Genomic DNA, 24,134 nt, shown 5'->3' with positions numbered 1-24,134 from the left:
TGACATTTTCTAAGGCTTCCATTGGCTCTCAGAAGGCGCCAGAAAGTGTAGAGATGTCTGCAGTCTCTGGGCTAAGTACAGCAGCTCTGTTTGTTACTGGTCAGGCTGAGAACAGTGACACTGGGGATGCGCGTTCATGTGAATTCTCCATGTTTTTCTTTCTCTCTGAACGAATACAACATCGCCCGGTTGGAATATTATCGCTATTTTACGAGAAAAATCGCATAAAAATGGATTTTAAACAGCGTTTGACATGCTTCGAAGTACGGTAATGGAATATTTTGAATTTTTTTGTCACGAAATGTGCTCGCGCGTCACCCTTCGGATAGTTACCTGAACGCACGAACAAAACGGAGCTATTTCAATTTAACAATGGATTATTTCGAACCAAAACAACATTTGTTGTTGAAGTAGAAGTCCTGGGAGTGCATTCTGACGAAGAACAGCAAAGGTAATCCAATTTTCCTTATAGTACATCTGAGTTTGGTGAGTGCCAAACTTGGTGGGTGTCAAATTAGCTAGCCGTGATGGCCGGGCTATCTACTCAGAATATTGCTAAATGTGCTTTCGCCGAAAAGCTATTTTAAAATCTGACACCGCGATTGCATAAAGGAGTTCTGTATCTATAATTCTTTAAATAATTGTTATGTATTTTGTGAACGTTAATCGTGAGTAATTAAGTAAATTCCCCGGAACATCACATGCTAATGTAAAAAGCTGGTTTTTGATATAAATATGAACTTGATTGAACAAAACAAGCATGTATTGTAAAACAATGTCCTAGGAGTGTCATCTGATGAAGATCATCAAAGGTTAGTGCTGCATTTAGCTGTGGTTTTGGTTTTTGTGACATATAGGCTTGCTTTGAAAATGGCTATGTGATTATTTTTGGCAGGGTACTCTCCTGACATAATCTAATGTTTTGCTTTTGCTGTAAAGCCTTTTTGCAATCGGACAGTGTGGTTAGATTAACGAGAGTCTTGTCTTTAAAATGGTGTAAAATAGTCATATGTTTGAGAAATTGAAGTTATAGCATTTGAGGTATTTGTATTTCACGCCACGCGATTCCACTGGCTGTTGACGCAAGCGTCCCACCTTGCCCAGGGAGGTTAAATGTCTTAACATGTAGAATAAGGAATCACGTCAGCTCTATTCATGATATTAACTTCCATCTGCAGTGTTCCAGACGTTGGCCTACGGAACGGAGGCACAGCGAGCTCCAAACCAAGTTCCAGCCCTAACTGAAGGCCTGTCCTGTAAATCGGTAGCCCCAATGTCATACAAGCCCTAGGATAAACTTGGCACTTGCCCGAGGACAAAACAGGGGTGGGGGTAGATGGCACACATTCGTCCTTCTCTGGAGTGATAAATCTAGTCCAATAAAATGGTCTCCTCGTCTTTCAGGAGAGGCTCTGTCCTTGTAGCGGAGGGCTACCCCGGGTGCAAGGCTATCAGGCAGGCAGAGTTCGTCACTTTACTGTCGTTCATTATTTCTCCGGACTAATTAAAGAGTGATTTCCGAGGGCGGCGGAATAGATTTCCCTTCACGGGTTGGCTGAGTGATATGAGAAGAGCAGCGAGGAATGGATGACCTGTCAGTCCAACACAGCACTGTGTCGATCCTGTTGCCAAGACAGACAGCAAGATGTGGTTAGACGAGGACACACTAGAGTAGGTGGGCGGCCAAGCACTGAGCTGTGTCCTTGGTGAATGCGCTAGTCTATCTCAACTGACTGAGCTTTACTTGAAGTACTATAGGCCTACTTAAATGGATACGTAGGGTCTCATTGCCAATATCCTGATCTACTTCTCCAGAGAACGCTGGTAGCTACCCATAGGCTTCGTCATTACGCTGACGCTATTTAGCATTGGCTCACAAAACTACCTCCAACTTCCCTCATACTGGACAGAGTAGATAAAGGGTCTCATTGCCAAAATCCCGACATATCCCTTTAAGAAATAGTCAACCCTACTGTTTCTACTGTCTCAGTCTTTCAAACAATATTTCTGATTGTGTCAACAACAGTTGATTGACAACCCCACAACCTGATAGCCAATTAGAGTTTAAGTAAAGCTCAGCTGAAGTAAACATAGTGGTGCTCAACAGCGACTTTGAGAAGCGTCGCTGGGAACAATCCTTCAGGACACTCAATCTTCACTTATGGATCCTCAAAATAGAAGGTAAGGCTTCTTGAAGTCAGCACCTTTGCTGCTTCTACCAAGAAGGAATGTGACAGACACGGGTCAGGCATGCAACCCAAGAAAGGTTGCCAGCTACTGCTATATGTCAATCAGCACATAATTCTCCCTGTATGACCTATGCATTGTAGAGTATAGAAATAGAATGTCTAGTAATTCCATTTCTATCTTGAAGACCAGAGGTATTCAACTCCTACCGTACGAGGTTCAGAGCCTGCTGGTTCTCTGTTCTACCTGATAATTCATTGCACACGCCTGATGTCCCCCAGGTCTACAAATCAGTCTGATTCGAGGGGAACAAATGAAGAAAAACGCAGTGGAACTGGCTCCGAGGTCCAGAGTTGAGTTTGAGGGTTGTAGACCTTCTCATAGTACCTATTAAAAGACTACTGGAAACGTTCTCTTAGAAGTTTCTATAGGCCAATATGCTATAATTGTTTGATATGGGATTAACGCATTGCTGTAGCATTGCAATCTGACCAGAGACAGCCTGACAAATGGCTGAGGGGTACAGCTAGTGGAGTGTAGAGGGTATGTGAATAGCATTTCAAGACCAAATCACAGGCCTTTTTATTGGCATTTTCAACAGTCGAGACGTTAACTCCATGAATTTAAAAATGTTGTTTCTTCTTTTGAACACAAGAGGGAGCAATTGGATTAGAAATACAGCAATACTGTACTGCTCTGTTAAGGACTACGAGAGTTGTGGTTCACGTTCAGTATCAACAATTGCTCATGTCATGCCTGGAGGCAAGGGTCGCTAGATTATTATGCACTGTTAGAGGTTTGCACATTTCTGAAAGTGTCTGCTTTGAAACAGAGCTTGACTGCTTACCGTCACCTTCTCAGGGATGTGGAAAAGCAAGAAGCATAACTTACTTTGATCCTATTCACACAATACTGTACCTGTTTCTATGTACATTCAGACCATCACAGTAGGACACACACACACACACACACACACACACACACACACACACACACAACATAAACACTGACCACAGGTTAGTGATGTCACAATACCAGAATTCTGTCTGATACCGACACCAGGTTTAGTATCATAATACTAGATACCATCACGATAGCAAGGGGAAAAAGAAGGCCTATTAGCCAGTCACAAAACGCGACTTGATCCAGACAGATCTTTAGGAGTTCAATATACATATTTTTATTTAACTAGGCAATATCATTACAATTGACATTGATTTAAAACAAATAATTGTATGCATTAATGAATCAATTTCACTTTGTTTTTACCAATCTAACTGCATAACAATAGAAAAGGTAATAATTTATTTGAATGGTAAATCTCTATTGATAAATTGGGGAAATCAAGATGTAGCCTTGGCCTATTCACAATACAGGTGAATGCATATTCAATAGGAGTGTGTGCAAGCATTGAGTTATTGTTTTGGCTGATTTCACAGGGCTACAGATGACAAACAATATGTTACCCTTCCGTTAGGGATTTATTTTATTGTACTGATCAACAACATTTGCATAGAAGTCTAAGAATCATGATGTCATTCACACAGTTTGGGGCTCCAGCAAAGACAATCTTGACTGGAAGAGACGTGAGGCGAGGGCGATTACATGAATGAATACATTTTTTGGAGACAATCAGCAATAGTGTGTGTTATGGTTTGCATATTATCGCCAACAAGGTACATGGGTAGTGAACTGATGTACGCTTCAGCTGTAAGCTAGTAAGGAAACTTAGCTTACAAAGCTGGAAGCTACCAGTATCTTCTTGTTCTAGCCTGTAATGGACACGGGTGTTAACTTCTGTTCAGCATAAGTGGTGATGCAGCCCAGACTCCCAGGGAGTGCAGTGGTTCGTCAGGCCAGGCTAGAGCTAGCAATGAGGAAGTGGAATAGGCACGATAAGGTGACGTTGGCTGCGCTGATACAGACTTGATCCTCTCTCAAATCAGAAGATGGCGTGAGACATTTGACAGAAGAACGAAAGTAACAATTCTAGTAGAGAAGCGTTTTTCAAGGTTCTAGTATCTAGTAAGTTCTGGTATACTGTGAAACACTAACACTGGTCAGGTCTTACCTTCTTCTTGATGGGTGAGCTTTGGTGTTGGCATCCCGAGGACTGGTCCAGGTTGTTGTTGGGGACAGACGCATCACTCCTGAGGGAGGGTGAGTGGAGGCCGTCCTCCTCCTCCTCCTCCTCCTCCCTCCCGCTCTCCTCCGAATGCTCAAAGTCATCACTGTCCTGGTCCATCTCCTCCTCGTCCTCCTCCTCCTCCCTCCCCGTTCTCTCTCCTCCCTCTGTCCTTTCCTCCTCCTCCTCCTCTCCCTGCTGGCTGCCACTGTTGTTCTCCTCTTCCTCCTCCTCCTCGTCATCCCCCCCCTGTTGCCGTCGCTCCGCCTCCCACATCCACCGGCCGCCCTTGGTCCCTCCTCCGTTCACCTCGTTGGGTACTCCTCCATCCTCCTCCTCTCCGTCTCCCCGGGGTCCATTCTCCCTGGAGGTCCACGGCTCTTCCACTCCTTCCCCCCCTGCCGAGGCCGCAGGCTGGACTCTGGACTGCTGGTGTTCTTGGTCCTCCACCACCCGGTTCATGTGCTCCTCCTCGTCGGCCTCCTCTCCAGGCTGCTGGCCCTGGGGCGTCCGGGCCGAGGAGGAGGCGTTACCTCGCTGGGCCCCCGGGCCCCCTCGCCGGCCCCCCAGGCCCCGCCTGCTGCCCCCCGACAGCAGATCCTGGTTCATTTCCAAAAGCCAGCTTGCTACCTCCTGGACCTTCACTAGGCTGTCTGAGGAGGAGAAGGGCTTGGCATTCTGTAGGAGAGAGATACGAAAGGAGCGAGAGCGAGGAACAAAAACAGAGAGGGGGGAGAAAAGAGGAGATATTAGAGTTATCCATCTCATACACACAGACAATTGCAATGCTGACGCTCACCAAAAGAAAGTGGAAATAACCCCTTCATCTTTTATTCATAACGGTAGAAATAAAACAAAGCATTTGTGCTGGGAGATGCACGAAATGGTTGCACACAGCACGGGCTTGGACACAGCACGGGCCTTGGAACTTCTACAATAACTAACTACCAAGCCTCAGCGTGACACACACACACACACACACACACACACACACACACACACACACACACACACACACAGCTCCTGGTATTCTAGCCTCTGACACAGCCAACGAACACAGCCCATCTGTCATGATATGAAAGCAGCGACATTCCTGGCTCCATATGGAAGACTCCAGTCCAACTACTGTTCTTAACCATTGGGGTAATTTGGAATTGGATGGCGGCTGTGGAACATTGTTCAGAATGAGAATCAAAGTCCAGCTCTGTTATGTTTAGAGCTGTTTATCATCCGAGGCTACTGGTCTACTGACAGTGAATCTGGTGGTTCCCAGAAACTTTAGCCTCATCAAAATAAATCTAAATAAACCGCGCTGAGGAATTTAACTCGTCTTGGTAAACATACTGTAGGCTTGTGTCAGACAGCTTGTTCATGCTGTTTGAAGCCTGCCGTTATTCACAAAATTATAGAAGTTAATCACGCAAGCATTATATGATGTAGCCTGTTTGTGCCGTCTTGCCAACTCCTATTGACAGCACAAACAGATCTGGGACCAGGTAAGGGCGTAAGCCGACATCACAATAAAAGGCCATGTTAGCTAGTTAGATGACAGAGACTCTGTACCAGAAACTAATGCAGTCAAGTTACACAACATGGCACCGCCTTCACTCTGAAGCCAAAGGGTCAGAAAGCTCATTATGTACGGCCTGAAGATGAGAATGAATATGACGTTAGTCCATTAGCCGTGACAGCTAGAGTTTGGAAAGACAAGTGAGGGACTGAGTGAGGGAGAGGAGGAGTGCAGGCTAGAGGAGAAGGAGTGAGGGAGAAGGGAGGAGTGCAGGCCAGGGGAACAGTGGGAAAGCTCCATCCCAGTCATGTTGTTTCGTTAGCTTCTTGGGTGATCACAGTGATGGTCTATGTGATAGACTAGAACAGGACACAATCACCTTGCCCAGGTACGCAGACAAAGTTGAACCTGAATGAGCTCACTCAGAGCCATGCATTTAGAGAAATACATGACTGAGTTCAAGGTCGGTGTCCCTCACTCTTACAGGAGATGACAATAGGAAGGTTGTCTGACTGACACCCACCCCCATCAAACCTGTCTATCACCTGGCGGAAAATAGCCTAGCATAACCTACATGCCATCCCCTCCTTTTGAAGTCGGCCACATTCTGTCTCCAGTTCCCCAGGGGAGGTGACAGTTTGAGAGACTGGACCGCCTCCACTGACACCAACAGGAAGTGAGTGCCCTCCGTTATAACAGGAATAGACGCCGGCCTGCCTGTGAATTCCATTCAGAGGACGAGTCAATCTGACAATGACTGTCTTTAGTATGACAGCTCTCTTGATAAACTGGCAGGACACTGACACTACGCCAAAGCAATGAATCAGCCACCGAAAGAAGAGCCAAGAGAACAGGAATCTGTAGCCTAAACATGACAGGTTCTACAAAGGCTGTCAAGAACATGTGAGAGCACAGTTTTTAATCCTAATCTAGCGTCAGAAACATCCGTGATGTTCATTCTGAGAAGAGGTATCCTCCTCCAGTACTTGATTGAAGAACCAGCAGAGGGAGTACTTTGACAGAGTCCTGCTGAAATCCCATTCAAATCAACCAGAGAAGACTTCAACACCGTAGGTCAGCTGTGTAGCGTTAGGGCAGAAACCAAAACGTGCCCCCCTTAGGATCCCGAGGACAGAGTTCGGGAAACACTGCCATAGAGCATTCATCATAACGTCAACACCAGAGATCATTCATCCACTACGATCACCATGACAAAGATGCCTACGATGATACTGGACCAGTATAATGGTCCATAGACAGATAGTAGCCTATGCTTCATTAATACAACCTGTATGGCTGCTAATGAGATCATATAAAGGTCAAAGGTGACGGGTGAGCAGCAGAGGTGTTACATGCATAGAACTGGAATTACATTGTGCTTTTTACCATTCTAGTGTTTATATTTCTATGGTTATAAAGGACAGTGTTAAGACAAGACGGAATAAAACATTTGTCAGTGTTAATCAGACAGCGGAAACAGTGGGAGGTCAATACAAATTCTATAAGCCAGCAAACGGCCCTGGGAGAGCGCGCGCACACACACACACACACACACACAGTTGGAGCTGTGGTGTGTAATGACAGGATGCCATTAGGCTGTGTGTAACAAGGTAAAAGGTGACAAGAATAAAATGGCAGCACTCAGGACAAGGGGGCCAGACTCTCCACAGCATATAATGTGGCACAGAGCTGGCCCTTCTGTGGGAGCGGGGCCCATTCACACATGCCAAACTGTTGCTTTACTGTTATGGTTAGACCTATTCTTTACTGAGCAGGTGCCTCTAGTCTAGCCAATACAACGCAAGTACCTTTCAGCAGCAGTTAAGAAAACACAATAATTATCCAGCTGCACATTTACTACTACAGCAATTACCTGGAAGTACGGAGCCCCAAGGGAACAACAGCTGAGTAGCACCCTGTCCCGTAGAGCACCTGCTCTAGCTAGTTTATTTCCTAACCAATATTTCCTTCTTAAAATGTGCTTTTCATTTCGGGCTTGTTTTAAGATAGAGGCAGCTTCCCGTTTGATGACTTCAACCTTGGACAATCAGCGGGGTTCCTCCAGCAACGTTTAAATCAGCCTCCAATTAACGTAAGAGAATGTTTTCCGACCGCCATACCGACCCAGTGCTTTGCTCGTTAGCGTAACCCCTCTGATTAATGTCGTCTCCAACAGGAGGGGAAATGTTATTGCTAATTAGACCACCCAATCAAGAGAGAGAGAGAGAGAGCCCAGACAGAAGGCTGGCGGAGGTTAGAGTTTGAGACACTGGCTGGTGTCAGTGTCTGCTATATTGCTTAAAAACAGAAGCTCTCTCGCTCTTCCCCTCCCTCCCTCCTCCCCTCCCTCCCCCACCCTCCCCCTGCTCGGTGTAATTGAGGATGGTTAAAGCCTTCTCGTCGTTTCATGTTTGGCTCTGATCTGTGGGGCCCCAAAGCCTGCTGTGAACACATTGCTAGAATCGGCCACAGGGGCAGGAATTACAGTAGAGCGGAGGGATTATCCAGTGCAGGGCAGATCCAGGGGTGAATGGAGGGATGCAGCAGGGCAGCACAGCTGGGGGACTGATGGAGGAAGCTATTAAAATGCTGGTTAGGGGAGGTGGAGGGGGGAGTCAATGCACCTGTTGGGAACCGTGGGAAAATTGACTAAATCCTAAATGGCACCCTAGTCCCTATACAGTGCACTACTTTTGACCAGGGCTCATAGTGTTCTGGTCAAAGTAGTGCACTTTCTACGGGACAGGGTGCTATTTGGGACGCATCCATAATGTGCTTAACTTTTCCTGGAAGGACGCTTGATTGGTAGATGTACCTTGTCTTTATAGGAGTAGCTGGAGGACAATGTCGCTGTCCCAACATGCCTTGCACTGAGGTTATTTCCATGTGACTGAACAGATGTGCTTAGACCTTTTAAGACTGTTTGTGCTATTGAGAATATTAGTAACTCAAATAGTGTTCTCTCTCGCCTACCCTTCCTGCCCGCCTCGCTCTCACACAGTTCTCAATGGAACATGACTAAGCCACTCTCTCCGGCCAGTGACATACTGCATCTGTAAATATGTCCTGAATGGCGCCCCATACTGGCCATCTGCTCTCTGGGGACTCAGGCATCCAGGCATGGCTGTCACCCCCTCAATGCCCCCCAGGGCAGCAGGGCTTCCCAGTACACTAGGGCTTGGGAAATGACCTTTATCTAGGAAGGGTTCCTTCATTTCATTCCATCATCCACTCTTCACTGGTTGTGCTCTAGCTAGACAGACTCCTGGTGGGAAGATGGTCTAATCTTTAACCCCGGACACTCCAGGGAATTGGCTTTTACAGATAGGGCTAAACATAAATGTTTCTTACAGAAGAAATATGGAAAGAGTTCGCATAACCATGGTAGCAATTAGAAATTAACAGATTGAAGATCATGGGAAAATTAGACTAAAAAAGGTGAGAACAGCAGCTCACCTGACAAGACTAAATCCAAACATTATGATTTAGTGTGCCTTTTACATGTATTGTACCTTTCGCGGGATTTGTTGATAATGAAATCGGAAAACACTCTGGATACATTCAGTAACATAAGAACATTCCTGGGAAATGTGGGGTAGGTGCAACAAAACACCCCAAAAAATGACAAGGGTTTGAGTGAGAGGTCTAACTGGTGTTTCCAAGTCACCACACACACACACACACACACACACACACACACCTCTCCAGTGTGCACAGTTGACTCAGAAAAAGAGTCTTCAACTATAAGGGGCTTTTGGAGCTCTCCTAGCTGTGCCGTTGAGGAACTAGAGCAAGCACACTTGCAGTCGTTTCGTTTGGAACACAGCCCTGCATCCCCGCCAAAACACAATTACTGTTGTTTACGCTATCCAAAAACAGTCCATTATAAATCGCAATCTGGGTCAGGCGGACATCTGAAAGCTTGTTCTATTGCCAACATGACTAGCTAAATTACAAAACCCGATTTTACAGCGTTAGGCTTTCACAAAGCAATTCAGAGAAGCAGATCGTCATTCTGGTGCGCGTAGAATGGAGTCGTTTGCATTCAGACATGTGGTCCGTTGCAAATGTTCTTCACAAAACAACATAGGCTTATTCTGTTCAGAACAACCCAGGGTAGAGCGCCAAGTAGTCTTGTAACTGTACATCAAACAGTGATCATAAATGTTGACACTGTTTGACGTGGCATTTTGTGAGGAAATGTAAAGTGCACATTTGGATACAATTGTTTGACATGCTTGAATGACAAAGCGGTATTTATTATAATCCTCATTGTCTCATCATTTAAAAAAAAACAGTCCGCGTAATTTACAGCATTTCCTTCAATCAGACAAAAATGATTTGCAGACGTTGCCCAATTAGCGGGAGGGATGAGGGCAACTTCTTGTCGCTCAAATTCAGAACATCTGTCAGTCAAATCCCAACCAGCGCCGTGAAGCAGAGCCAGAGCTCTGACGTCATGTATAGCATGCTACTGTAGAGCCACTACGTTCCAATTTAGGCGCTTATCCGTGTCCAAATCTGCCATTTTCAACCCGTATTACGGGTACGAGTGTAAAGGGCTACATATGGACTTCATGACTATGTGAAGTGTATGTAGTGTGATCATGCAGTGTGACCACTTCAGCTCCCCGGTCTGAGTTACTATGCAGCCCAGTCCTGGTGTCAGTTCAAAACACAGCCAGTGTTATTACTCTGTGGATGAGAGAGCACAGCCTCTGACTCGGAGGCGTCAGGGCCTGGCACCACGTCAAGAGTTTAAGTGGAAGAGGGAGGAAGAGAGACACGACAAAGCTGCATCTCCCAAGCCAGCCTCCCGGCTTGCACTAAGAAGTGTGAGTACGTGGGTGTGTAGTGTTTCTGCAGGGGGGAGGAGTTCTTATGCACACATCTACATTGCAAACACAACATTGTAATACCCATCCAGCATGTAAAATAGCAGTCTGGTTAGCAAGTCAAGGTCCAGCCACTGCATCAGAGGATTCAACTTTTATTTCTCTGCAGTCTTCACAAGAAGGCTATCGGCCAGTAGTCAGGCTGTCTCTATAATACTAAGCGAGCGGTGTCTGTTCTCTGATGTTAGGGTCTTTGACGGTGGGGGGATAGGGGATTGGGGGGGGTGGGCTGGGTGTCAGGGGAGACTCTCTGGTGGCGTGGGCAGCTGTCACTAGGCAACTCTGGGGATCAGAGAGGTGACCGTCTGACAGTCTCCTCATCACATCACTGACCAAACAACCCCCACACACACCCCCTCCACAGGTCTCACTGAACTGTGCCAATTAGGCCTACTAGAACATAAAAGACAATAGTAAGACATCGTACTTAGTGACCTAAATAATGTTTAGTTCTCAGAAACGCCTGTAGCAAATGCTTGATTAAATAAATATCTAAATATCCTGAGAAAGCGGCAGATGGTGATTTTTCCAAGTGGTGTGTCCACTCTAGCGGTCAGATTTAGCTTAGCTAAAGAGGGTAAAGCCTTGAAGGTCCAGTCAGCCGGGTCAGCTGTTCTGGATTGACGAGTGCCATGGGGGCAGAATTGGCTGTCCGTTTGGATCGCCATTGCGACAAATGATGGACATGCAGTCACACACACACCTATCAGAACCTGGATCCAGCAGTTGGTTTCCACAGGTGACAGTGCTGGAGGAGTTCAAATCAAACTTTGTCACATGTGCCGAATACAACAGGTGTAGACCTTACCGTGAAATGCTTACAAGTCCTTAACCAACAATGCAGTTCAATAACGAGGCTATATACAGGGGGTACTGGTGCCGAGTCAGTGTGCAGGGGTGCAGGTTAGAGGTCATTTGTACATGGTTGTATAAAATGTATTAATAAGGATAAAGCTATTTGGAATACGTTGAGATGCCATGTACTGATGTTAATGTGATAGAATGTATTTCTGTTCAAAAGCTTAGATCAGTCATCGGCACGCCCCCCAGGGACACAGACAAGACCAGGCGTCATGTGACAAGCCTGTTCTACGTTCACGTATAAAACCCCACCTAGAAGTTATTTCTTTAGACCAGCTTACCTCAGAAGAGAGAGCCAACGTTTGACCCCCAATTCCTCTACTGAAAGTTAACTATACCACATGGTTAAACTTTTAGACTATCGAGACCGACAGAATAAGAACAAGTCTTTGATATTAATTATTAGTCTGCAGCTAAGTAAATTATATCATTGAACGCGAAGACCAACGAAACATCCATTCTATAACGATATTAATGAATGTCGCTTTGAAAGATCCATTCTAACCGAGAGAGAGAGAACGCGGACAAAAAAACTCTCCAACAGAATGACTCTCCAACAAGGATCCCGACGACACACTGAGCGTAAATATATATTGATTGCAATTGTTCCCGAATGAGTGAGCGTTCATGTGCAAAGGATTAGCATATCAATTGTTAATATTAATGAACTCTGTGTGCCTCCTCAGCTGCCCTTTTATGACCCTTTGTTTAACAAGACACCAGCCATGCCTGTTTAGCCCACTAGGGCACATTACTCTACCAATTCTTTGTGACGATAATTACTGTTTGTATGCTTTCTGTGAATTACTTAGTTTAGTAAATAAATTATTTTAAGACAATTGATGTATGGATGACTTTAGTAAAGGCTGGATTCATGCACATACAACAATTTACGACGTTTGGAATGAGACTGGACGCGAGGTAAAATACACCATTTAAACCAGAAGATAATCGGCCTATACTATAATAGAATATAATATATAATGTTATAATATAGGAAAGTTATATTAGGAAAATTATAACTTTGTAATGTGAATATTTTCCTTGGTGCCCCGATCTCCTAGTTAATTACAATTGAACGATTAATCAGTTTAATCGCGTGATAATAATTACAGGGAGTTAATTGATAAACATGTCTTCAGTTTAATGGTGACCCAAAGACACGACACAGGGAATACAGGAGGGGACTAAGTACACACCCCTGAGGGGCCCCAGTGTTGAGGATCAATGTGGCAGACGTGTTGTTGCCTACCCTTACCACCTGGGGGCGGCCCGTCAGGAAGTCCAGGATCCAGTTGCAGAGGGATGTGTTTAGTCCCAGGGTCCTTAGCTTAGTGATGAGCTTCGTGGGCACTATGGTGTTGAACGCTGTGCTGTAGTCAATGAACAGCATTCTCACATAGGTGTCCCTTTTGTCCAGGTGGGAAAGGGCAGTGTGGAGCGCAATTGAGATTGCGTCATCTGTGGATCTGTTGGGGCGGTACGTGAATTGGAGTGGGTCTAGGGTATCTGGGAGGATGCTGTTGATGTGAGCCACTTCATGGCTACCGATGTGAGTGCTACGGGCGGTAATAATTTAGGCAGGTTACCTTCGCTTCCTTGGGCACAGGGACTATGGTGGTCTGCTTGAAACATGTAGGTATTACAGAGTCAGTCAGGGAGAGGTTGAAAATGTCAGTGAAGACACTTGCCAGTTGGTCCACGCATGCTCGGAGTACACATCCTGGTAATCCATCTGGCCCCGCGGCTTTGTGAATCTTGACCTGTTTAAAGGTCTTGCTCACATCGGCTACAGAGAGCGTGATCACAGTCATCCAGAACAGCTGGTGCTCTTGTGCATGCTTCAGTGTTGCTTGCCTCGAAGCGAGCATAATAAGGCATTTAGCTCGAGTGGTAGGGGTCCCGTGTGGCTCAGTTGGTAGAGCATGGTGTTTGCAAAGCCAGGGTTGTGGGTTCGATTCCCACGGGGGACCAGTACGGAGAAAAACATTATGAAATGTATGCAGTCACTACTGTAAGTCGCTCTGGATAAGAGCGTCTGCTAAATGAGTAAAATGTAAAAAGGTAGACTCGCATCACTGGGCCGATCGCATCTGGGTTTCCCTTTGTAGTCCGTAATAGTTTTCAAGCCCTGCGACGAGCGTCAGAGCCGGTATAGTAGGATTCAATCTTAATCCTGTATTGATGCTTTGCTTGTTTGATGGTTCGTCTGAGGGCATAGCAGGATTTCTTACAGGTTGTCACATCAATGATTTATTTATCAGGCAGGAGATGAGCAACTTAGCAGAACAGCTAAGAGCTGTGTTACCGAGAAGTGGACTGTGGGTATGTAACAGCTGATATCAGTCTCTTAGTTTGCTCATTGTTAACGCTCCTAAAAGGTACACACCATTGGAAGTGATAACAGCTTGCAGAAACCTTGCAATGATGTGTTTTGCATTTTGACCTTTGATTAGTCATGGACGTGAGCATTTCTTATTGTTACCATGTACCTGATACATATGACAGAATATGATGAGAAAATAAAATAAAATCTCAAACCAGTTCTTACCAGTCCACTGGCAAAATGTGACGAGCATGACACACCAAAGCCATGTTCGATTCAGATGGCCAGACTGAAAAGAGGACAAGGCCAGAAAGACAGGCCGGAATAGCACATCTCATCCAGTTTCCCTGAACACTAATCATTCTGTAATGGATGACTGATATCTACTTTCAAATTCAGCACCGGATGGGACAGAAATCTCCCCAGTTAACATGGTCTCAGACTGTTGGATCAGCGAGAGGGAGACAGCAAGTGAACAGATAAGAGGGGTGCAGTGTGTGTCATTTACCTCTTGCTTTCTCCCTCTTACTGTGGCCGATGCTTCTCTGGCAGGCCATTTGTCTCAGAGGAAGCTGGGCCATGGGAGACGGCAGAGGTTCTGAACTACTCCCACCAAATGGCGTACACACTGCACAGTACCCTGCCCTGAACTCAGTCACTGTTACTAGCCGGCACCACCCGGTACTCTACCCTACCATGAACTCGGTCACTGTTACTAGCCGGCTACCACCCGGTACACTACCCTGCCCTGAAGTCAGTCACTGTTACTAGCTGGCTACCACCCGGTACACTACCCTGCCCTGAAGTCAGTCACTGTTACTAACCGGCTACCACCCGGTACACTACCCTGCACCTTAGACACTGCTTCCCTATGTACATAGTCAATGAACACTGGTCACTTTAATGTTTACATACTGTTTTACTCACTTCATATGTATATGCTGTATTCTAGTCAAGGCTCATCCTATATAATTACTGCTGTACACACCTTTTCTATTCATATACTGTCCATAATGTCTATACACACCATCACATACATATATATTTATATGTATAAATGTACTTGTTTTGATGTGTGCATGTTTTTGTATTTTTGGGTATTACTACACTGTTGGAGCTGGAGAAACAAGCATTTCGCTGCACCTGAGATAAGACGTGTAAAATATGTATGCAACCAATAAAATCGGATGCGTTCCAAAAGGAACAGCGCCGACAAAATTGGAAGAAAACAAGCCGTTCCCGTGGTTACCGGTAAGCTGCTTCCCTCTAAAAAGAAATGTTTCAGAGCAATCATCTGTCCAGCTCGCCTCTAGTGTATGAGCCCCTGGATGGATGGATGATAATGAAACTAAAGGATGAAGTAAAAAGAAAAAAAGGGACGAATGATCATTTCAGATAATTCTTTTGCAGGGTTTTTCTGTAACATTCACAAGATTTGGGACACACTGAGGTCCCCTTGCTTTAGCCCACTGACAAAATGAGACACCAGCCAGGTACATTTCTCTAGCCACACTTCACCTCCTTAGAAACTGCAGAGACACAGTCGTAGGCTACACACACAAAAGGAAATGAATGCGCTTTGTGTTGTGGAGCTGCATGCGCCGGCTGGCATTGACAAAGTGACGAGTGGATAGATGGCCGGCCATTTTGTGTCCGTTTCCCTGAAACGACTTTTCTTTGTGACCTCCAGGAAAAAAACTGGGTTGGCTGAGTGGCTCGGTGTGTGGATGCCTGGCTCTCCAAGTCTCAAGCGCTGTGGTGGAGACTGGAGCATTAGCCTCATCTCAGATTGCAGGGCTCCCCCTGGGACCTGTATTTCAGAACTGTGAGCTCGACAGAGGAAGGCTATGAATAGCTGAACCCAGTATGCCTCCTATAAGGGAATCGCCAAGGTTCTGTAATTAGGTTCTTAAACATCACATGAAATATGTTTTGTTATTGTTGCCGAAAACAATCGCGGTGGAACACACACACATGACAAGAGCGCATATCCGCGAGAGACAGTGACGTATTGAATCACAGGGGAGGGATGAAGGTAATTATTTCTGGTTCATTTACAGCCTCTACAAAGCGTGGACCACCAGCGAGACACCTCCACCAGCTAGCACTATAGCGAGGGATTTTACTCTAGGTTGAGGTCAGAGGGCGAGAGCAGAAAGTATACCTAGGAAGTGGATGATGCAGGTGTGAGCTTGGCTTTCCTGAGTGACACACAGCCCAAATGGGTACTGTATAGAGAGTCTCACCTCATACAGGAAACAGGTAGGATGAGGTCACTAGGACCAAAACAACAACTGCCTGGCAGACTTCCTCTTCAGACTGTGGCAACCTGCCCATAGGTGGTAGAGGGTAAGAAAGCAGCATTTATTTCCTTATTAAATAACAGAAATGGCAGAATGCTTCAGTTGCTGACAGAAAAAGTTACTTTTTTTTACTTAACTCTTAGTCGAGGTAATTGGTGGAGGTGCATATAGAAAGTGTAGAAGTAATTATAATTCTATGGTGGGAACTAAGTTACCTCCGTCAGCAGAAAACTCCTGAGGAGTAATCTCAGCAACATCCCAAATTCCATTACCATGTGCTTTAATGCGATTTAAGAGACAGATCTTACACAAGCGGGAATACCCTGCGGCAAAACAAATGTTTGTCATTCGTAATATCCCATAGGCACATTGCAGTTTGTCTTCATCCACAACTTTGCTGGATAAACAAAAAAAATACAAGCTTGACTTGCTTTCTAATAAGCCTACAGATGGTTCATGTTTTAATACTACAGTTATGGGATTTTAGACTTTAGAATATGGCTATCGTAACAAACGATATTGGCATGCTGGCATCCTGCTAAATGAAAGCTGTGTTGAATTTAGTACGGCAAGGGTTTATAAAAGGCTGAGATCGTACAGGATGATAAAATACTTCTGGCACAATGAACTGGGAAAAGTTACCTGAGTGTTTAAAACAGAAGCCATTATCTCAAAAGGTTGTGCATATCAGAGCATCTTGCAAGATGACCAAGTGAAAGCAGAAACAGAACACCATTAGAACTTAATCATTAAGCTTGGGGTTTTATGCTCTTCTTATCAGACCACAAATGCATGGGAACTTTCACAGTCTCCGTTTAATGGACAATGAGCCAAAAGCAATAATGGGGATGTAACGAGCTTGTATCGTTCGAAAATATGCTTTGATTGCGCTCAAAAAAAACAAATGTAAACGAGCCAGCCATTGGACTCTTTATCGACCGACCAAAAGCTTTTTCCCCATCCACAGGAATAATATAAATGGGTGTGAATGTTTATAATTCAAGGCTGGGTCTTGTTAGTTAGCCTAGCGCACAGAACTGTGGCAGCTGGGCCCAAAACAGTACCCAGTGTAGCTGCTGATAACAGGGGTTGTTGGGCTTCTGTGGCGTGCCGTGCCAAGTCTGGAGCTCCAGAGACAAAGACACAGCTGTGTGTGGCACACCCAGGCACCACTTCAGCTTCTTCAGCCCAGGCACAGTGCCCTCATCTGGGGGCACTTCAGACCGGCAGAATGCCCCTTATGGTGGACTGCTGGGCTGCTTCAGGCCGGGCCAAGTTCTCCACGGGCCATGAGGGGTGGCCAACGGGTAAGCACTTTAACTTGTGAAGGCCCCATTTCGCACAGCAGGCAGTTGGTCAGGCCGCCAGCAAACATCCGAACAGTGGGCATGCTTGGCCTCTCCCCTCAGCAATCTCCCTACTGTGTTTAGCGCATACGTATTAGCCTCTCTATCCAACCGGCTGGCAAACTGCTGAAGGATTATTAGCCCAGTGAAGGGGGTCAGTGAGTAAATGGCTCAAGCTAAACAACAGCCACAGACATTAACCACGCGTGGATGAGCTGTACTCATCACGACCTGCTCTTTATGGAAGATTGTTAGAAACTATTTTCAAACCAATAGTTTTGAAGTGTCATCAGTAACTTTAAGGCCCAATACAGGTGTTTTTATAGAAATATCAAATCATTTCTGGGTAACAATTAAGTAACTCAATGTGATTGTTGTCAATTAAAATTGTCAAAAAGAAACAAACAAAAAAATTGCTTCTTAGTAAATATCTATTTCTCAAGCAAGAATTTAGCTAGGACTGTCGGAGTGGTCTGAGTATGGAGGGGAAAACGTGCTGTTTTTGGCAGAGGTGTGGAACTCTTATTGGTCTATTAACTGCTGGAAACATCATCCCGCCAAAACAGGCTGAAATTTCATGTAGTCGTTTCAAACAGCTCTTACACTTAATAGGCATTATCATTTTCACAGTATTATTCCAACGACAGTGTGGGAATATATATAAAGAAACAGGAAATCACATTTTTGACTGCACTGGGGCTCTAAGACAAGCCCAGATACGCTATCAAAGCTGAAAAAACACCAGTCATTTTCTCTGCTGCTGAGTAAGTGGTATGAAAAGACAAAACACAGGACTATTGAGACAATCTATTCAACCACAGACAACCACATATTGCCTACAATCCTCGCTGCCTGCTCTTTATGGAGCATCGGACATACGGTCGGTCAATCATTACAGACCTTGAAAGTTTATTCTGACGCTTAATCAGTAAGTTAAGACAAGCCGAGATCCGCTGTGAAACATTCATAAAAACACCAGTCATTTTCTCTCCTGCGGAGCATGTCAAGCAAGTAGTTGGAGGGAGTTTGATCCTGCCACAATCAGCCTGTATGGGTCAAATAAATTATTTAGCAAAAGAAGAAGTTATATTCTCACTTGCTGTGCTCAGAAGACGGCAGGCTCGAGGCAACACCACAGCCTACATACTGATCCTGAGTTTGGACAACAGGGAAAAGAAGGCACTGAAATACCCCGCTGTGGTTGCAGGGACTTTCTCTACAGACTTATGCTAATACCTAAAGTGAAGTATGAAAAGACAAAAAGCAGAGTTGCTGAGCGAGTCCATCTATCAAAGGGTGATGAGGGTTACGGTGTTGTGACCAGTGAGACATAGGCACGCCAACGAAAAGCGAATTGGACAGCAGATCCCCTTTGAAACGGCGGCAATAAATCAAACGGATGGGATGTGAACAGAGCAAAAGGAGAGGAGTGGAACATGCAGCTAGATATTCACTATGAACTCAGTCCATAAAAAGAAAGACCACCAGCAACAGATAGCTGGAGGAGCTGCCATCTTATTAGCTAAATAATACAAATGTACATTGATGAAAGCATAGTCACCAATGGACCATCGGGAGGTTAACTCGGTGAAAGGGGGGGAGAAAAAAAAACAGCAATGGAATTAACAGTGTCAGACTTGGGCTGAACAAAACATGTTCCATGCTGAGAGATGAATTGTATTATGCAACATGCCAACCGCCTAATCAGCGGTAAAGGGATGTTAATATTTATAATTATGAATTTCTGCCCAGCGGCCATGGGCTGTTACATACAGGCCTTCTTTAGAAGCAGTAATCCTTTAAATACAGAGCTTAGTGCTCAGTGGGACCTCCTGGGTCTACATTTCATTGCAGAGGCTATTAATCGATCTCTCCATTTAAAGCTGGTGCCGCTTGGTGCCTCAAAAGGGGGGAAACCGTTCAGGCCTGTAAAAAAGGAAGGACGGGAAGAGGGGAATTATTTCTCCTTGGATTTGACACTGAAACACTTAACTCGATAACAGATGGATAAATAGTAAAGAGACGTTTTAATGTTACCTCCCATACCGTTTGCTAAACAACGCAGAGATGTTTTAAAGAGAACTCGCCCTCATTCAATAGTTGGCATGCGGGCAACAGATGAAAACCAACCAGACATCCTCTATTTTACTTTGCGGTACTTTCTCACCTTCCATCAGGACATAAATCTATCCAGAGGAAAACAGGATCAATCTTGTACAAAGTGAAAATGGCCAACTGCCAAACCCAGCCCAGGCCGCTCCCCGTCAAAACGGGAAGAAGCCACTCAGTCAATACCGGCAAACGATCAAAAACAATACGGGTAACAAGTGGGGAAGTATGAAAAGAGGAGCCGACCTCCGTAGGGTAAGGGAGAGATGAGAACAGGGTGGAGGCTAGTGATAAAGGTCAGGGCCCTAACAACTTGTTCAGGTGTACCCTTCGCCTCCTCTCCCTTCTACTCACCTTTCTTCTTCTACCGTCTTGGAGTTTGCTCCATTACTCAAAAAGCTTTTTCTCCAATTGAGGCGGCGCAGCAATCACTCAGTATTAAACCACCAGGATGTCTGAAGTCATCCATTTAGAAAAGCGGACAGTTTCAAAGCAAGCCCTACGGTTGGCAAGGCAACAAAGCTAGACAGCCATTAAATCACCTGGTTCCATTACAAAATCAATTACTGCGGTGCACTTCCAATAGCTCCGCATGCAGCCCGATAATGGGAGAAATAATCTTGGATAACCAAAAGCAAGGTCAGTCTGACCCAAACATACATAATTAATATTATTCTCAGTCCATCCTGTATTACTAGTAGTAATAGCTTAGTATTTTCTATAGTACTAGGACGGAATGCTACTAGCTTACTAGCCTATACAAAGTCCAAGCACAGATTGTGAATGACTAGTACTTCCTCACTCCATTCTAGTATGCACTCTGCATCTTTATACAGGTAAGTCGTAAACAACAGTAAGATGGAGAGATCCAGTCAAATCCATTGAAGCGCCCCGTCTATGCCATGGATGTGGGTGGCAATGTGGGCAGGCATCGCGTCAGGCATCGTTACCTTGGGGGGCGGTGGGCAGCCGGTGGCCAGGCGCTGCAGCTGCTCGGAGGTATGGCTGCAGGAGAGGAGGTCTGAGCAACAGGCTGTGCGGCCCAGCCTCTTCATCAGAGAGGAGATGAAGCTGCAGCCACAGCCACACATTGACTTGCTCATTAGTGGCCTCTCTGGTCCAGAGGAAAATAAGACGACAACAAGGGAAGAACGAGGGATGAGGGAGGGAGAGCTAAAGACTAATGCTGTCCTGTCGGGTGGGTCCTTCTTTAGCTCCTTTCAGTTGCTCCTCACAGCATTCGTTTAGTTCCCAGATCAAATAACTGCCTTGTCCCGAGTCGCTCAACAGAGTCCTCCAGAGACACCCGACGCTTCCGGGTTCTCCTGTGTGTCAAGCCACAGGCTGCAGTTGCAATGTCACTTCTCCAGTCAGTTAAATCTCTGATGGGATGCAGGCGCCGCAGTCATGCCTGGCGGGAAGGCCGGAGGCTGCTCACCTTGCTACACACCGGGGAGGCTGAAGTCTGCCGCTACAATACGGATGCTCCAGTCCATTCCCCTTGTGACTCCCTCCTCCTTCCACTCTCCTCTTCTTCTCTCCACTCTTCGCAGCATCCAGACACACGCCTCTTCTCCGAAGCTCCTCCCTCTGCCCAGCTCACTCTGGATCAGGATGCTGCTGGGGATACTGCCTCTCCTGCTACTGCCGTCTCCTACTCTTTCTCTTTGTTCCTTCCTCCCACCCCCCCGGATGAGGCTGCTAAAGTGATGTGGATGTTGTCCCTGTCAACGCCGCTGACTGCCACCACTGTACCTGCCTACTCCCCCCTCCAGCAGCTCTGGCAATAAGCCGCTCAGAGCCGATCCGCCGAGTCGCCAATCAAAGTATGTTGCCCTTTTATGACATGGGTGCTCCCGGAAGCCCGTCAATCAACCCAGTGCTGCGAGGATAGAGCGGAGTGGAGTTAAGAGAAATCCAAACCGTGGCTCTGCTCCTTCCCTCCACAAGGTTTGACAGCTGGATACAAAGGAGGGGGTTAGAAAGGAGCATCTAAGTAGCTGAGTAGTGGAGCGGCAGAGCACCAGACAGCGTTATTACCCTAATTATATGCCACTCCCGGGTCACAGAAAAGTAATCAGACGAAAGCAAGAGAGAGACAGCCGATCAATGTAAAATTCACCTCCATATTCCGCACAATACATACTGAGCAAAAATATAAAACGCAGCATGTAAAGTGTTGGTCCCATGTCTCATGAGCTGAAATAAAAGATCCTAAAAGAAGCTTATTTCTCCAATGTTGTGCACAAATGTCTTTACATCCATTAATGAGAATTTCTCCTTTGCCAAAACAATCCATCCAATTGACAGGTGTGGCATATCAAGAAGCTGATTAAACAGCATGATCATTACACAGGTGCACCTTGTGCTGCGGACAGTAAAAGGCCACTAAAATGTGCAGTTTTGTCACACATCACAATGCCACAGATGTCTAAAGTTTTGAGGGTGCGTGGAATTGGCATACTAACTGCAGGAACGTCCACCAGAGCTGTTGCCAGAGTTGAATGTTAATTTCTCTACCATAAGCCGCCTCAAACGTCATTTTAGAGAATTTGGCAGTACGTCCAACCAGCCTCACAACCGCAGACCACGTCTAACCACGCCAGCCCAGGACCTCCAGCGGGATCGCCTAAAACCAGCCAACCGGAGAGCTGATAAAACTGTGGGTTTGCACAACCAAAGAATTTCTGCACAAACTGTCAGACATCAGGTTTGCTGATGTGAACATTGTGAACTGAGTGCCCCATTGTGGCGGTGAGGTTAAGGTATGAGAGGTATAAGCTACGGACAATGAAAACAATTGCATTTTATCAATGGCAATTGGAATGTGATGAGATCCTGAGGCCCATTGTCGTGTCATTCATCTGCCGCCATCATCTCATGTTTCAGCATGATAATGCACAACCCCATGTCACAAGGATCTGTGCACAATTCCTGGAAGCTGAAAATGTCCCAGTTCTTCCATGGCCTGCATACTCACTAGACATGTCACCCATTGAGCATGTTTGGGATGCTCTGGATCGACGTGTACGACAGCGTGTTCCAGTTCCCGATAATAACCAGCAACTTCGCACATCCATTGAAGACGAGTGGGACAACATTCCACAGGCCACAATCAACAGCCTGATCAACTTTTCTGATCCACGCCCCTACTTTTCGTTTTAAGGTATCTGTGACCAACACATATATATCTGTATTCGCAGTCAGGTGAAATCCATAGAATAGGGCCTAATGAATTTATTTCAATTGCCTGGTTTCCTTATATGAACTGTAAAATCTTTGACATTGCTGCATTTATATTTTTGTTCAGTGTAAGACTCTCTCTGCTGTGGTGAAGGTTAGACAAGCCATTTGGAAGTGTATACGGGGGGAAACCACATCACATGTGTTTACGTTTAAAGCTCGAGCACCGTGAGAAAATGCACATATAAAATAAATGGAGAGAGCAAAAGAAGCCTAGATAGAAGGGACTTGCTTGCCTGACGTCATCTCTTACTCTGTGGGGGCGCTCGGTACAGCCTCTATCTCCAGGGATAGTCAGGTTAAACGCCCGAGATAAGGTGAGCGAGCAGTGCTGTGGAGGGAGGGAGGGGAGGATGTATGTATGCAAAAGAAAAAAAACATATCTTAGACCGGTACAATTTCCAGCAGCATCTCCTCTTCTACACTCCTCCCTTCACAACACTGCTCACTCACCTTATCAGGCGTTTAACCCGATTAGCCCTGGAGATGGAGACTGCGCCGAGCGCCCCCACAGAGGAGACGACGACGAGCAAATCATTCACCTCATCACTGAATAGTAATCAGAGTTGATGAAGCAAGGAGGCCTTGAGTGAGTGAGTGAGTGAGTGAGTGAGTGAGTGAGTGAGTGAGTGAGTGAGTGAGTGAGTGAGTGAGTGAGAGAGAGAGAGAGAGAGAGACACATGGTGAGGGTGGAGATTTGAGGCAGAATGAGGGAAGGAGAATAGGGATTGTGCTCAAGGCCCCCTGCCAGCTCGATATAAATAGCCCCGGAATAAGCAGATAAAAGATAATCACCTTTAAGAATACAATCACCACCACTAATATGCAGACAGAAGACTAGTACAATCACCACCACCAATATGCAGACAGAAGACTAGTACAATCACCACCACTACCAATATGCAAACAGAAGACTAGTACAATCACCACCACTACCAATATGCAGACAGAAGACTAGTACAATCACCACCACCAATATGCAGACAGAAGACTAGTACAATCACCACCACTACCAATATGCAGACAGAAGACTAGTACAATCACCACCACCAATATGCAGACAGAAGACTAGTACAATCACCACCACCAATATGCAGACAGAAGTCTAGTACAATCACCACCACCACCAATATGCAGACAGAAGACTAGGCCAATCACCACCACCACCAATATGCAGACAGAAGACTAGGCCAATCACCACCACCACCAATATGCAGACAGAAGACTAG

The 24,134-nt window shown here is 45.7% G+C and overlaps 1 protein-coding gene across 1 annotated transcript in view; it reads right to left on the bottom strand.

The window, feature by feature from the left end:
* Nucleotides 1–3,343: 3,343 nt before the first annotated feature.
* Nucleotides 3,344–24,134, bottom strand: part of LOC115202216 (F-box/WD repeat-containing protein 7-like) — a 74,996-nt gene continuing 54,205 nt past the window's right edge. The window contains exons 3-4 of the mRNA XM_029766200.1: nt 4,259–4,990; nt 3,344–4,054 (exon numbers count right to left, since the gene is read on the bottom strand). Coding sequence (XP_029622060.1) covers nt 4,049–4,054; nt 4,259–4,921 — 669 coding nt within the window. The 5' untranslated portion in view covers nt 4,922–4,990 and the 3' untranslated portion in view covers nt 3,344–4,048. The remainder of the gene's footprint in view (nt 4,055–4,258; nt 4,991–24,134) is intronic.

This window comes from Salmo trutta, chromosome 11 (assembly GCF_901001165.1).
Source record: "Salmo trutta chromosome 11, fSalTru1.1, whole genome shotgun sequence".
Lineage (NCBI taxonomy): Eukaryota > Metazoa > Chordata > Actinopteri > Salmoniformes > Salmonidae > Salmo > Salmo trutta.
The sequence above is the reverse complement of the archived record's forward strand: the minus strand, read 5'-3'. Positions and strand labels throughout refer to the sequence as shown.